The sequence below is a fragment of the Lineus longissimus genome, chromosome 12, assembly GCF_910592395.1.
Source record: "Lineus longissimus chromosome 12, tnLinLong1.2, whole genome shotgun sequence".
Taxonomy (NCBI): Eukaryota; Metazoa; Nemertea; class Pilidiophora; order Heteronemertea; family Lineidae; genus Lineus; species Lineus longissimus.
In genome coordinates this window covers 1,309,286-1,324,723 of record NC_088319.1, presented here as the reverse complement: position 1 = coordinate 1,324,723, position 15,438 = coordinate 1,309,286, and the positions used below count along the sequence as shown (strand labels likewise).

At 41.8% G+C, this 15,438-nt stretch overlaps 1 protein-coding gene across 3 annotated transcripts in view; it reads right to left on the bottom strand.

Annotated features, from left to right (window-relative positions):
* The window catches only part of LOC135496649 (potassium channel subfamily K member 18-like), a 32,346-nt gene extending 17,549 nt beyond the window's left edge, over nt 1–14,797 (bottom strand). Inside the window, exon 1 of one of the 3 annotated variants that reach the window (XM_064786077.1) lies at nt 14,550–14,797. In XM_064786077.1, the coding sequence (XP_064642147.1) occupies nt 14,550–14,616 (67 nt within the window). In that variant the 5' untranslated portion in view covers nt 14,617–14,797. Of the gene's footprint in view, nt 1–563; nt 1,684–10,268; nt 10,531–14,549 lie in introns of those variants that run through there. The other 2 variants (XM_064786079.1, XM_064786078.1) reach the window with 2 other exon arrangements.
* Nucleotides 14,798–15,438: the final 641 nt, after the last annotated feature.

The window sequence follows — 15,438 nt, the reverse complement described above, 5'->3', positions numbered from 1 at the left end:
TGACAACTACAGACTTTTCAAGAGGGGAAACCAAAGAAGAATTTGTCAATCTGTACGTCAGCGTTCCCAAATGATGTGGGAACACACTCGAATACGTAACACGGTTTACACTTGTGCAAGTATCAATTCGTTTCTTGTACCCCCCCCCCCCCCCTCTCCTCAAGGGTAGTTAAGCTGTTAAGCTATCACCACTAATCTTTGCCGATGCTTGAGTAGTGTTTATTTTTCCTTTAGTGAAAATTTGGCGAAGCTGGAAAGAATAAGGATGCTAATGTGTCGATGTCTTGTCGAACATACAGCCTTACCCAGTAAAATTAGTCCGGTTACTTTATATGATGGTGATAACTGATATATTGTTGATGGTGATGTCTTGACGAAAGAAAAAGTAGCATTGGTGAAAAAAGGGTGATGCTTGAGCCTTAAGATGTCGTTATAGGGTGATAAGGTGTCGTACCCTTGAGGAGGGGGGGGGGGGTACAAGACACGAATTGATACTTGCATTGAAGCTGAGGACTGAAGACACATATTATACGACAAACCACGACATTCACCAGCCTCCCTACCTGGAGCATGTCTCCACCTATGCTTCGCTGCCATAAGATTCCACATTTTGCCTCGAAAGCGACCCCTGTCAAGTCCAAGGGGACAGTTCAGTCAATATGGTCACGAATACACGAATGCAGGAATGCTGCGTTTTGAAAATTATCTCTGTCAACAGGTTTTGTCAGTTTTTTCAGTAGAAAAGATCGAGAGAGATCCGGCTCTTTCTGTACCAACAGTTACATTGTAGGTTTAATCTATATCTGCACAGAAATCGAGATTGCTGATGCAGCGAACAAATCGATTTCGAACCCAGTCCACAGGTTGATATGAATGTATTAAACACGGTGTTAGCGTATTGGTAACCTGCTGCTGAGTAATATGTTATCACTCAGGCGGTATCGGTGATCGATGACAAGAAGATGAACCTCTGATATGTTGTTTCAAGGCGTCCATTAGAGAAATAGAGTGTGCGCTTTGAATACATCCATTAACAATGTATTACGGATGTACTACAAGTCCGTTCCTGAACGTGAATATCTCGGGGGCATCTTAGGGAGGTTCCCAGAATAGAATTTGGAAGAATTCCTAAGCTTGTAACACCTTTTCAAGCTGGACCTTATAGGTTTTACCAAAATCGGGTTATGTTCAATATAAAAGGCAGGTGCCTCGTGAATCTCGAGATATCCCAGTGTGGATCAGACACAAATGAATCACCCATATGTACAGGCACTCTGAGGGGCCCTACGTGATCTTTGAAACCAGCAGTTTACTGCTGAAACCAATGCTCTCAGGAAAAATATCCCTCCGCGCCGAGACTGAGATTGCTAATACGACTACTTCGATTTCTGTCGATTAAGCTTGGAATGCATTAGCGTATCAAATGTTATCCTCCAATCCTTCACGAAAATTGCTTCAGCGATACAACCAAGAAGATAGATCTCTACAAGTATCCTCCCCTCGAAGTATCTGTGGCTATTATCGATTTCTACAGCCAAGCTGCTCAGAATGTACAACGCTATCGAAGGTTTTCCGACTTCCTTACACAACGGACATCAGTGATAAAACCAAGAAGATAATGACTCCAAGTTTATATATGCTCCATAAGAGTAACTGAGATTGCTGATTCAACTCATGCATTGATTTCCGTAGCCAAGCTCTCGGGGATGAATTGCGCATCATTGGAAACCTGGCTCGGAAGATCAGAGAGATTGTAGCACGATCGATGGACAAGATTTTCCTTTTTTGGTCATGAAATAATGATTCAGTCTGCCGATTGGTTCGTGCGTTCACGATTTGAGGTGGAGTTGGTTCTGAGAACTGTAGTTGCTACGCCCTGTTCTCGAGTTACCAAGGCATCGAGGGTAACGACATTCCTCTTCAAGGCGGGTATCTGGGGAATGCAAAGCCGCAAGCAGCAAATCTGACTGAATATCATGCCGCCTCAGTGATATCTACGATACCAGCAGTTTATTAACGGCAGCTTTCATCTCCGTATAAATGCAGAACTGCTTCGGGTGATATACATGTATATGATACCAGCAGCTTTAGAGGCAGGATTCGTCTCCCTATACCTGCAGAGCTGCTTCGGGTAGCACTGTCTATCTAATCAGGGCCCGGTTATTCAAAACAAGTTTTGTCACTAACGCTGGCGTTAGCTTAACTTAGCGTTTAAGTCTAAGAGCTTAACTGAAAGAGAGATAACGCCAAGCTAAGATAACGCCAGCGTTAGTGACAAAACTTATTTTGAACAAGCTGGCCCAGACATTCTATCTATAAACCCCACTTGATCCAAGTGCGCCATGCCCTGCTTGCATACTCAAACAGCCTTTATTTTCATACGTAACCCAGGGAGATTCAAGCTAATCTGCGTAATACTATCCTTAGCTTGGTGCTCAAAGGATATGTGCATCAGTGGCAGGATTGACAAGCATGAATACTGCCTTTAATGAACTGCTCGTGACATTTACGATACCTGAGATTCCTTCGCTACCACGCCCGACCCTGGACAACGGAGCTAGCTGTGAGTGCAGCTATTGGCTGATGTGGCCAAGAAAGAAAGGACATAGAAAATGATATCCAGGGTTTGAGAAGTCTTTTGTTTGGAAAGGTTTAAGCGGGATCGGTTTGTTGATTGAAGCTTCGAGTGACTTTGTGGTGAATGCACCTTCACCAACAAGATAATGAAGCAGCCTTAATTGAATGGAGATCTTAAACGGACAAAAAATGTTGGACGGGTCGAGTTGCTGATTGAAGCACTTGGTGACTTTGTTGTGAATGAACCTTTACCAATAAGAAGATGAAGCCACTTTATTTAAACGGCCCGGGACAGACAGAAAATGCTGGACGGGGTCGAGTTGCTGATTAAAGCACCGAGTGACTTTGTATTGAATGCACCTTCATCAATAAAGCTAGATTTACATGTATACGTTGAAACGGATGCGTGATACGTTTCCATTTCCAGCATCCGAGTTTCCGATACACATTTATCCGTAATATCGTGCGCTTTATTAAGGGCAAAACTTTTCTATAGATTCCCATGCATTAAAGCATGGAGGTATTATTAAGATAATACCTCCATGATTAAAGCATGTTTTTGAATCGTGGTAATCAGCATGCTTCGGATTGTACAGGAACGGACGATCTCGGACAGCGTTCACCAAGACCTCCACGAAATTTTTCTTAATAATACCTCCATGATTAAAGCATGTTTTTGAATCGTGGTAATCAGCATGCTTCGGATTGTACAGGAACGGACGATCTCGGACAGCGTTCACCAAGTCCTCCACGAAATTTTTCTTCAACCCTGTCTTCCTCGGCATGGTTTCGTAGACAAGGGTCGACTTCAAGGAAAGTATATCCCAAAATGACGTCATTTCAAAGGAATTTCTATCCGTTCACGTACCTGATAGCACGGATGCGTTGGATTCGAGCAACGTATGCGCTTAAACGCACCCGTTTTATGCAGTTGTCGGAGATATGTGAATGCGCAAATGGTTAAGCATGTGTTGAAAAATTTTCGTTGGACGGATGCGTTAAACGCATACGATATACGGACTATAAAACGTATAAATGTAAATCTAGCTTAAGAAGACGAAGCGGCTTTATTCAAACGGAGAGCCAAAACGGACAGGCGAGGATCGACGGGGTCGCATTGCTGATTGAAACACCGAGTGACTTTGTAGTGAATGCACCTTCACCAACAAGAAATTACCGCTTTATTGAATTGAGACCCAAAACCGACAGAGGCTGGTCGGGGTCAAGCTACTGATGAAAACAATGCTTGTATCTGAGGTTCTTCAAGTCCTTGTCGATAAATAGATAAGGATTCATTACTCAAAGTTCTAGCCGAGGTAAACCACGTTGTTCAAAGCGAATTTGTTGTTTTAATTTTTCCGAGTCATAAAGCTGCATCCATAAAGATACTTAGATGACATAAGCAGAACATCGTAAGGACACCATGACGGAAAAACATCAGAACCTTTCAGAAGAACGAACAATAGCATGCCGCGAAGTTACTATTTATAGCTCACAAGGTCATTTGCATAAGATATTGATGACGTTTTAGTCACGTGACAGTCGGACATCGACACTTATTTCTACGCATTTGAGCTTATTTCAAAGTCAATTATCTTTGACCCTGCATTGTTTTTAGCATGAATGATACCATAGAGTCAGAGAGAGAAATATTCAGAACAATTATGTAGTATTTCCAACACTCGGACATGTGCCAGACTAAATCTAACTGCCCTAGTTAGAAAGCCTGAATCCATTACGAAACCGCATGTTTGTCCGACATTGCCTGTAATTCAGCGATGGGGAAATAGAGGGCAGCAGCTGCAGAGACGTCATCTTCGCGGAATGCTATTAGAGTGCTTTCACAAGACGTCATCCATCACCTGCCATGCTGGAGGGACAGACAAAAGAAAGCAAGCACGAATGACCATGCATGACAGCATTTGATCCAGTTAAGACGGGCCAGACAAATCATTGTTCTACCTGCCAGCATGGCTGACCGTGAAAATACTCTATTGATCAAGGACAATAGCAACCAGTGGCCTTTTTTTGTTGCTCAAAGCACGGCACTATAGCAGATACGTGCTCAAAATACGTTACGTGTAATAGCTAACTCTGACTTTGCGTTAAGCCCATCAGACATGTTCCCGCTAAGGTAGTTCTAAGTTAGTGATAAACCTGTTGAACAACTGGGCCCTGGTTCTTACGAGGCACTCCCACGAGGACATATGTGCTGGTTTCATTTACTTATGAATGATCGTTGAGCGGATGGTCGGATACCATTCCAGCCATTTCCATCACTAAGTCTGAGAAGGGCGTCAACGTATAATTCTTCGCCCACCACGCCCAGGTCTAGACGGAAAAGTCTTTACTCATCATTAACGTGGTTGAAGGTCATTTTCATGTGTGAGTCTTTATCAACGAGTTCTCAATCAACCCCATCTGTAACCATCCTCGTGTACCAGAGGTTTTCAATATCGTCACCCTCATAAAGTAAATGTCAAAGTCTTTTTTTGCCAAATTGGTATTTTCACCTAAGTCAGCTCTTTACCACATGAGTCACCTGTGGTAAAAGTGCTCAACTCAATGGGTTATATGAATAAAGACTAGTAAATGATTTTACTTCAGTTTTGTACAGAAAGGCCTAGTGTAAATGTACATGGAGTTTTAGATAAAAGCATTTGCTAGTCTTTATTCATATCACCCATTGTCTCATCTCCTGGTATGTAGGCAGGTCAATGGTATAACTGCCTAAGTCAAGCTTGGGTCAAGCTTGGTTCACTGAAACCAAAGGGGCAATATGCCACATGTTGATGCACTATTGACATTGACTCCTACAAAATGTCATAAACCTACATGTATATCATTTACTCTCCTTTCATATCTCATGGTATCATCATCATTAACGGATTCTTACTTCTACGCGTAACCAGGCCAAACAAAAAATAACGCTATAGATTGCTCTAACGACGTAAATGTATCATCGTCACCAATTTAAATATGAAAATATTTATATGCTGGCACAATACGTCGGGTTAGCCGATCGGCCACTTAATAAATACAGTAGAACCTCTCTATAAGGAACACCCTCAGGACTGACCAGTGCTGTTCTTAAAAGAGAGGTGTCCTGATAAGAGTGGTCAAATTGAATGGAAACAACCATTTTGGGACCGAAACTAGTGTCCTTAATAGAGAGGTTGTCCTTAATAGAGTGGTGTCCGCTAAGGGAGGTTCCACTGTACACTATGCACACATGTAATAGGGAAATGTTATACGCAATTGCCGCACATAGAAACGCAATTGTAGAAATAGCCATCAATATTAATTGCGCTTTATGCGCTGCTGCTTCTGACGTGATACACTGACACAGTGAAAGTACTATGTGAATAAACCAAGATAAATTTCAGAATAAAAAACGCGCAACGATCTGTATTTTACAAAGATGCTGGTGCGCATGCGCAGGCTGCTGGTAACAATCTTTTGAACTGCATGGCTGCGACTAGCGCTATCTACAAATGCGTCGGATGGCGGTTATTGCCGAACGACCCGACAGATTCCGAAAATTTTGATTGGGTAAAACCGCCATCGCAGGAATATTGTTTCTGTCAGAGACACCAATAATATTTCTCAAATAGACGAGGACATCTCAGTGTTAAACTCAAGTAATAATTTCAATTCAAAGATTTGTTGAAGCCGTGAGGTTTCCTTCGAGCAGATGGCGTTGGTCGCAACATACGACGTTCTCCTTGCGCAGGACCGGAAGTCTATATTGATGACGTGGTTCCGTCACATATCCTAGCAGCATAAAGACTGAATTATTTTCAAAACAATTTTCACCAAAAGACACTTATCTTAGATCAAAAGCTGGTTCCTTCAAACCTTATGAATATTCATATTCAATATTATTTGCCATGTACATGTATTTCCGTACTCTCAAATGCAGTCAGGTGCACTGCAAAGCACGCGGCAATCACTTCAGCCATGCTTCTATTGGTGAGGTGGTCGAACCACTTTTCCGGCTGGGGAACGGAACCCTGTTTAAAATATCATTCATTTCGATTGCTGTTTTCTGTCGAGAGAGAGATATTTATGGCATTTATTATTGACAAACATATTCCGAGCACGTGTATGTCATATACTTGGTAATCTGTATTGTTTTATTAATTTGATTTTGTTGTTTCCATAGAATATAAGCCGATGAATTATTTATGCGTATCCGGGAATGCATTTCTAGAAACCCCATCGTGCAATATGATGATAAACCATTACTTTTATGGTCCCCAGATGATTACGTACTTAGTCGCCAAAAGAATTAGGGACAACTCAAATTCATATACAGTTGAACCCCGATCGGCGACCACCCCGGTAACGCGACCACCTCGCTACGACGACCAAGAATCGCCGATCCCGTATGGTTTCCTCTCTAATTACCAATACAAGGCCCCCGGTAACACGATCACCCCGGTATCCAGACCACGACCACTGGATTGGGCGGTCCCAATGACCAAATTTTCGTCGGACAACAAAGATTTTTCAGGGCGTTTCAAAAAGCAAAGTACTTCTTCTCAAAACATATTTGGCACTAACAGTCAAAGCAAAACTGAAAACCATTCGTTACCAAACTCACAATAGTTAAAAGAGAGGTATAAAGAATCTCTGGTGATTCCCAACTTCCGTGTCAGGAAACCTCCGATGCACATTAAGTGTTATGATGCTAGTAATTTTATAAAGGTGACGACGGCTGCGTTGGACACTCTACTAAAGGTAGTCTACTGTTCTCGGAGGGACCATTATCCTAAGCTCAGCTCCGATTAAAAGACAGTCCACTAAGAGATTGGAGTTTTTCTTTCAGCTAATAGCATTCCGCGATAATGACGTCACTGCAGCTGCTGCCCTCTATTTCCCCATCGCTGAATTACATGTAATGTCGGACAAACATGCGGTTTCGTAATGGATTCAGGCTTTCTAACTTGGGCAGTTAGATTTAGTCTGGCACATGTCCGAGTGTCGGAAATACTACATAATTGTTCTGAATATTTTTCTCTCTGACTCTATGGTATCATTCATGCTAAAAACAATGCAGGGTCAAAGATAATTGACTTTCAAATAGGCTCAAATGCGTAGAAATAAGTGTCGATGTCCGACTGTCACGTGACTAAAACGTCATCAATATCTTATGCAAAAGACCTTGTGAGCTATAAATAGTAACGTCGCGGAATGCTATTACTAACAGTTAACTTCATATATGTCGATGGCTTTAAAAGAAGCTGTCGGCGTTTCGCCAGCTGGGAGATTGGAGTACAGGAGAGGAAATCAACGAACCGAGGTCACAATTTGACGTACATCCCTGAGGACAAGCGCATATCACATACTGCTATTGGAAGGTATGATTCAAACGTATACAGTCTGCAATCTAGGCCATATCGTATCCTTATCTGCTAAAACTCAGCCTCGTTGCTAAAACTCAGCCTCGTTTTGGTACCAATGCATGATAGTGCATTGGTACTGCAATGTACTACCTGTCTGATAGAGAGTAGCCAAATGATTATGTGCCACTAAAGTGTCCCCTGTGACCATACAGTTACCCACATCTGTTTCAATCTTGCTGATATTGGAGAATAGGTTACTCACTGACTGTTTATGATATTTATCCTCGAACATATTATCCTATTTAGCTCCAGTAGACAGATTAATAATCCTAAATAATCCTGAAGGGTGTGGCTGCCCTTTTTGGGCGTGTTCTGGGAGGCTTTAAGTGCCTTGAGGGTGAAAAATCCACTAGGCCTCTCTCTTGATATCTTGACTAATGGTATGCAAAATGTTGATTTCATATCTCAACTGGTCTCTGCTATATTATTGGTTATAGTCATGAGGGGCAGGGTTCTAAAATGCCAATCAACAGAAAAAAGCTGTCGTCTTAGCGTAGTCTCAGCCAATTAGCTCAGTATCTATGCACATTTTGGCACATAATGATGCCTTCTTTCAGATGCAAGCGGTCTGATGGCTTGAAATTAAAATAGTTCTGAGAAATCTTGAAATAAACAGTGGCTTGATAGATGGGGTCAAACATGCTGAGAGACACATGTTGGGTGCCATGTTCTGTGAGGCTTAGAGTTCAAGACAGTTGATGTATGATATCCATGGGTGCATAATGTCCTAAGGTACCAAAATATAGTCATCTTAAACTGAAATATACCACACATGATGTAAAATCAGTACTTTGTTGGTGCTCATTTTGCAAATCAGAGTTAAAAATCCAGGACATGGCCTACTTCCTTGATGCACATTCTTTATACCCTGCACGAGTATGCATGTGTCAGTTAGGCGTTGGTGTAGTGGTTGCTATGGCTAGGGCATTTTCACCATTAGTTAAGTTAGTTCATTGTAGAGTTTGAAGTAACTAGTACATATACCTAATTAATAATATATCCCAAATGTCCACTTATATTAGTTAGCATAGCCCCATAGGTTTATAATATTCATGAATTTTTTTATCTATCACCCATGGGTGGATGGAGCCCATGTGGTCAGCATGAGTTAGTTGTCCAACAGACAACATGCTTGGGGTTGTTTCTTTTGGATTGCTATCCAGTCATCACGGATGCCTCTCTATCCCGGAATGGCTATATTGAGCGTGTCCTAATTAGAGTCTGGCCTGCTTGTAAGCAGATATGCCACTCAGCGTAAACCAAACCGAGGCCATCAGATTACGCGGGAACTGATATCAATTACATATTCCTGGTCTGGATCGTAGACTGATAGTGTTCTGTTATATAGCCCATGGCGACTTCACGACGAATGTCATTAAAAATTACACTGCTCCAAATTGAGACAACCCAAAACGGTGTTTATCTCATTTAGAAATGAAAAAAGTTAGTTTCAAATAGTGTACAATGGGATATGCCATTCTCTGACGCGAGCGTTATTTGAGTATATGTACAATTAGAATGTACTAGCAGGTCATTTGGCGCGATGTACCACCAATTTCGAAGCTTTAACTTCAATCATGTTCTCGATTGCTGAGAATGTGTCATGAATGTCGTATGTCGCACTACTGGATTGAATAGTTGCACGGGTTTCATATCAAATCAATATATGCGATATTATTATTATCTTTGGCTGCTTTATCTTGAAGAAAATGACCATTCATCTAATAAGATCAAAATACTAGCAATTTGTAGCTGTCCTTGCAGGTTTAGGTGAATCGACCACTCTGAATGCCGTTTCATGGGGGCTGATGTTATCAATATTTACCCTGATAGGAATAAAGCCTTTTAGAACAATGGGAATTTAGGTCTAGGTGCGAGCAGGCTTTTTTCAAAGACAGAGACTATATATGGACTAGGCCTAAATGGACAACCTGCGAAAATCACTTTCGGCCATTTTGAAAAGTCCCTTTTCACAGGCAATGTTTGTTTATCTATGTCATAAAGTAAGAATACACAAGCTTATTCAAGCAATTTTTCTTGAAGTTGTCCATGTCTTCCAATGTTCATGATATTTTGAATGCTTTCGGTGATGATTTGATCTAAAAAATGACTTTTATGTCATGGTAAACTTACGCCGCCTGTGAAAAGGCCTTTTCAAAATGGCCGACATTTATTTTCGCATGCGGTCTATTCTTTTAACCGCGATGTCAGGAGCAAAATAACGTCATGGTAATGAATATAAAATGTTTGAAATACCAAGTGTAACGTCAGTGTTACCATTACCTGATTTAATCCAGGGTCAACTGGTTATATCCCTATCACATATCCAATCCTATAGATTCGTCGTTTCGTTGGGAGCTAACTGTCCAGAGGCCCAGAGTATCCACAACGATATTCAGTACATCACATGGGCTCACAATAGTATTATAGTAGCTGTTACTAATCCAGCTACCCAAATCGGTTCCGCTGACTGGTGTCACGCGCATAGAGTCAAAATTGACGAAGGAAATGTCCTAAGGCTAATAGTTGTAATTTAGCTGCCTGCTATTCTTACTACACGTACTATTCTGTATTCACATGTGAGCATCCTGAGTTGGGTTTGCCATACAGAAAATGCCCGGTTGGTCAGCAATACAGGATATTTCTGACGTTCATTTCCGGGACCGTCCGTTGGAAGCCCGAATGTGAGAACGGAACTCACTGAAGAGCTAAAAGCATTGTCGGGGATGGGAAGTTGAGAAGACAGAGTTGGACCAAACTGACTTGATACCGACACAGCATCACATGGTGTCCCATTTGTTCCACTTATATGCTGCTATTTCAAACCAATCGCTGCTAAGCAATGTGGCACACGGCACCAGTTTCCATTCGAGCCGCTAGAGAGCCTCCCCAATGGCAGGTCCCTCAAGAACGACGAATTACAATGAACGAATCTATATGAAACCTTCAATTCATATTCGACAAAACGGTAATTCCCTTGATGCTTACGTTCTGGGTAATTCTAAAGTCGGTTTAAGGGTGATGCATCGTGAATTTCTCGCAACGGATTTGATGACATCACAGAGTCCGTAGCAGGTCGTTCAGAGTCGTTGCGAAACCCGACTATTACTGAGGGACACAAAACAGGTCAGAGGTGTTGAAGAAGAAAGCTCCCGTCCGGTTTCAGAAGCGCAAATTAGCAAGCAACTGCCACCAGAAGAAGAAACGCACAGCTGATAATCCAAAAATGCGGTCAGCAGTCGAAGTAAGTTCAAAAGTCCTCAATTACTGAATGAAGGGACTGCTATGATGAGAGCCAAACGCCGTACCCGGTTCGCCCGCACCGTGCGGCGACTAATATCATCCGAATACAAAACGTCTGCTCCCCTTCGACGCGAAACAAACAAACTGGGATGCTGTGTTGAGAGTATTCCAGGCCCATTACATGTCATTTGGACATTTAGACATTAGATATCAACACTACAACCCACAACATATTCGCGCCACTACATTTTTGCGTTTCGCGAAAATTTTAAAAAAATACGATTTTCGCGTTTTTATTTTTGGCCGATACGAAATTTTTCAATCGGTTTTTCCACAAACCAAATAATATTTCATCGCGATTTTTATCTTAGCGAAGGACTAGAGGGTATTCGCGAAAAGCGCAAAAATAAAAAAGCCCGCAAATATTTGCAAGTTGACATTACACCATTCAATTAGTGTTGTTCTGGTTCTAATGAAATATGCTTTGATGGAAAGAGTGTTGGGGCGATGTTCAACAGGGGATGCGTAACTCCGATAACTAATTCGATAAGTTAATGGCTTGAGTGTATGTCATTACTAAGTTTTCCATTTGCGGTGGTCCCGGTTCATTAGAGAGGTTTTGCACCCTACCGACTACCACTCCGATTATTTCATCGCCGAGGTTGAGTTCAGCTTTAGTGTCAAATTCGATTTGATAAATTACGTACGTTTTTGTATTGATATTCCACCTCAATCTTCACAATGATTTTATACATACATTTGAGACATTTTTAGCTTTATTTTATAAACAATATTTGGCGGTTGGTAATGTAAAGTTTGGGGAAATCAGAGACCCCGGAAAAAACGTACAACATAGAGTCGCAATGCCCACGAGGTTCTCTTCCAGCGTGCGGTTGAAACCGCCCAACCGACCTACCTTTGTCCATTCTGAAGTATCGCATCCCGAACAGCGCCATTTTGAGTTGGAAACTTAGCCGTTTTTTGTCAAAAATGGAATATGTCCATCAAGGATAGTCCGTGGCAGTCGAGTGTGTCTGTCCTTGAAGATGGCATCACATTCTAGTTGTGTTGGCGAAACGTGTTATTATTAAGTTATATCTCAAGGTCCGACGGAGGCCCTTCCTTTTGTCTTTCTGGTCAAGGCACTCAATTAGGCCCTATATATCGGCACAAATATTTCCAACAGAAGGGTCAGAAAGTTATACATGTATTTTATGTGTGTTGTGGCATAGCGAAATTACTGTCACGTAAGATATAGCAAGCTTTACAGAAACGAGCGATAGTGACAAAATGTGTGGTCATAGTTTTGGAAATTGTCCAAAGTCACATCAATAGTATCGTGTGGTTAACTCTAAAATCGTCATCGGGTTCGTGATCAGATCAGCGGCTAATCATTGCGGTGAACTCGGTCGAAAAGGCACGTCCCATAAAGGCGCCTTACTGCTGCTGCTTTCCCTTTCGTCTCGATGGAAATGGCGCCTTCAGGGCGCGATTTAGAGTTCACGTTGTCACTGGTCATGTTGCACTTGTCACGAGCTAACTGACTCTACGTGAGGATGAAAGGTGACATCATGAATCGTGAATCGAAATAGAGGTTCTGGTCGATACGCCACCATGCAGGGACTTATGGTACTACAGTTTTCTCTGCCCTACGCTCAAGACCGACCGCTCTGCATCTCACTCCAGAACCTCCTGAACGATGAAACTACATCGCCACATCGATGACACGTAATGATTAATTGATTTATTGATTGACTGATTGGTGGAGACATTCAAGCAATAACCTATTCGTGCTCCAGTGATTCAACGGGTGATATCATGTGTCATAGCTAATTAGGCGCAGCCACCGTAAATTAGAAAAATTCTTAAGGATTTGTCCGCATCGTTATGGGCTCTGAAGCGCTACCTACCGGTCGGGTTTATTTTATTAAGATTTTTTATCGGGCTATAGAGAAAGCCCATTATGGCTTAATTTCTAAGGTACCAGCAAAGATGTATCTGTAGTCTTTCCATTACTGCGCAATAATTTCTCACATATTATGAACACATAGGGCTCCAATGATTCCGAAGATCAGAAAGAAAATGCAGCAATGTTAACTAAACCTTCGTTTGATATTGATATTATTGATGTTATTGACAGAAAAGCAAGATATATTCCGACCAAATAGGTTTTTTTAGTATCAAAACATGGCGACAAAGGATATTCTCCCAGCCAATACAGATTTGCATATCTTTATGAGGTCCCGGATGTGTCACGGCACGTGACGACGTCCAGAATCAAAATTGAGATCTATTAGCGATCAACCAATCACAAAAATACTTCGGAAGACACCAATAACCTTGACATATTTGCGAGTACATCGCCTGTGAATGATCATCACCATTTTCAAGCGACACGATGACGTCACGGACCCGAAACCCGGAAGACGACGTCGTGTCGGTGCGTCGTGTATATTTGGCGGGAAAATCTTCAGTACATTCAAAATGGTTGCATTTGTCGCCAAGTAAAACTGTCAATAATGAAACTTGCATTGAAATATGGCGGTAATTTGTTGACAATCTTTCCCATACATCATTAGGGCATTCCAGTCCCGGATTCCAGTTCGCGTTGTAGATTTTTTGGCATGATAGCGCAACCAGCTGTTGGAACAAAAGAACATCTGCTCCGTGATGTATATTTACAATATTTTTATAAGCAATATTTATGTACACAATATTATTATCATAATTTTATGTACATTATACATGTATCATTTAGGGCATACGGTACGCATGGAGAAAAAAATGTAGCCTTAAATGTTTGCATTGTGACCCATTCACACTTTCGTGTTTTATCATATCATCGTCTCACAGTTATGACGTACCTAGCGAGCGCAGTGAATCCTTCTGTGACAGAGACGAAACCTGTCCGATAATTCCCTGTTAATTCCCTGGTAAACGAAGATCCGATAAGATATGACTGATTGCTTTACAATGATCTGCAGAAAACGCCCCAATTACAAGAACGGAATTCTTAGCGAGACCTTCACGTCCATCACTTTATGCTGGTGCGCATAAAGTAAAAAAATTTTAAAAAAAAACTCTTAGAAATAAAGGCCTTTTGAGATTTCCAGCCAATACTATGTGCACTGGGTTGAGGTTAATTAACAAAGTGATAAGTCACTTTGAGGTTTTTCACGATCTCAAAAACCATTTGGGGTCCTTCGTTTTTCAAGAAAACGTCTACGGATGCATATTTGTGTATGCCAAAAAACATTTTAAGGTTTTTCAGGAGCGCAAAAACCGTTATTTCTAAAAGAGTGTAGTCATAAATTTACTCACATTCGTGAGGAACGACGTGTCTGTCGACTCTGCTGAGCGGGGAGTAGCTTGCCTCGTTTCTTGCCATCCTTTACGTCAAAGTTTGTTATCCAAGATTTTACTTTTTCGCGCGCATAACTATCACTCTTAATCCTCCGAGCATAAATTTGCACCAACTACACTCCTGCGCCAGTGGTTATGTGGCCACACATAAACCTCCACTGCGGTCTCCTATTAGGGGTAGGTTTTTATAATACCTAATGCCGAGATAAACCTCCGGTATGCCTCTCATCAGCAAATCACCCGATTATAAGCCTCAGCTTCACTGCCGAGCCAGTGGTTACAGTCAGAGAAAAGGTCAGCTCACGATACGAGAATGAGTGCAATTGGAGGATCCAGTACGATATAGTTTTTATTCCAGTTGTTGAAAATCGCGCCCATCATCTACACTCCCGATCCAGTGACTGCAGTCACACATAATGCTTTGTTGATAATAGTATACCGCTGTGAGCACCGCAGATGTCAAAAGGCACATCCGATCAGCTACACTCCTGAGCCAGTGGGTGAGGAGACTCACAATGCTCTGCTCCTCAGCATTTTATTAGAACCACGGCAGTTGGAGAGTACAATTAAAATGATTACTTATTGATTCCACATGACGAACAGCCCGACACGTCTGCTACACTCCCGAGCCGGTGGAAGTTGTGACTCAAAACTATCTCTTTCCCCAAAGTATCCAGCACTATGAGAACCACTGTAGTTGGATATTCAAGTAGCACCACGAGAGCCACTGTGAGGGGAGTGTTCACATCCAACACTCTCTTGTTGCAAAGTGCATCCATCGGCTCGTTCTGTCTTCATTAGGTGGCTCCTGCTCTTTTAAGTGGTGCGAATCCATAATTCTGCCATA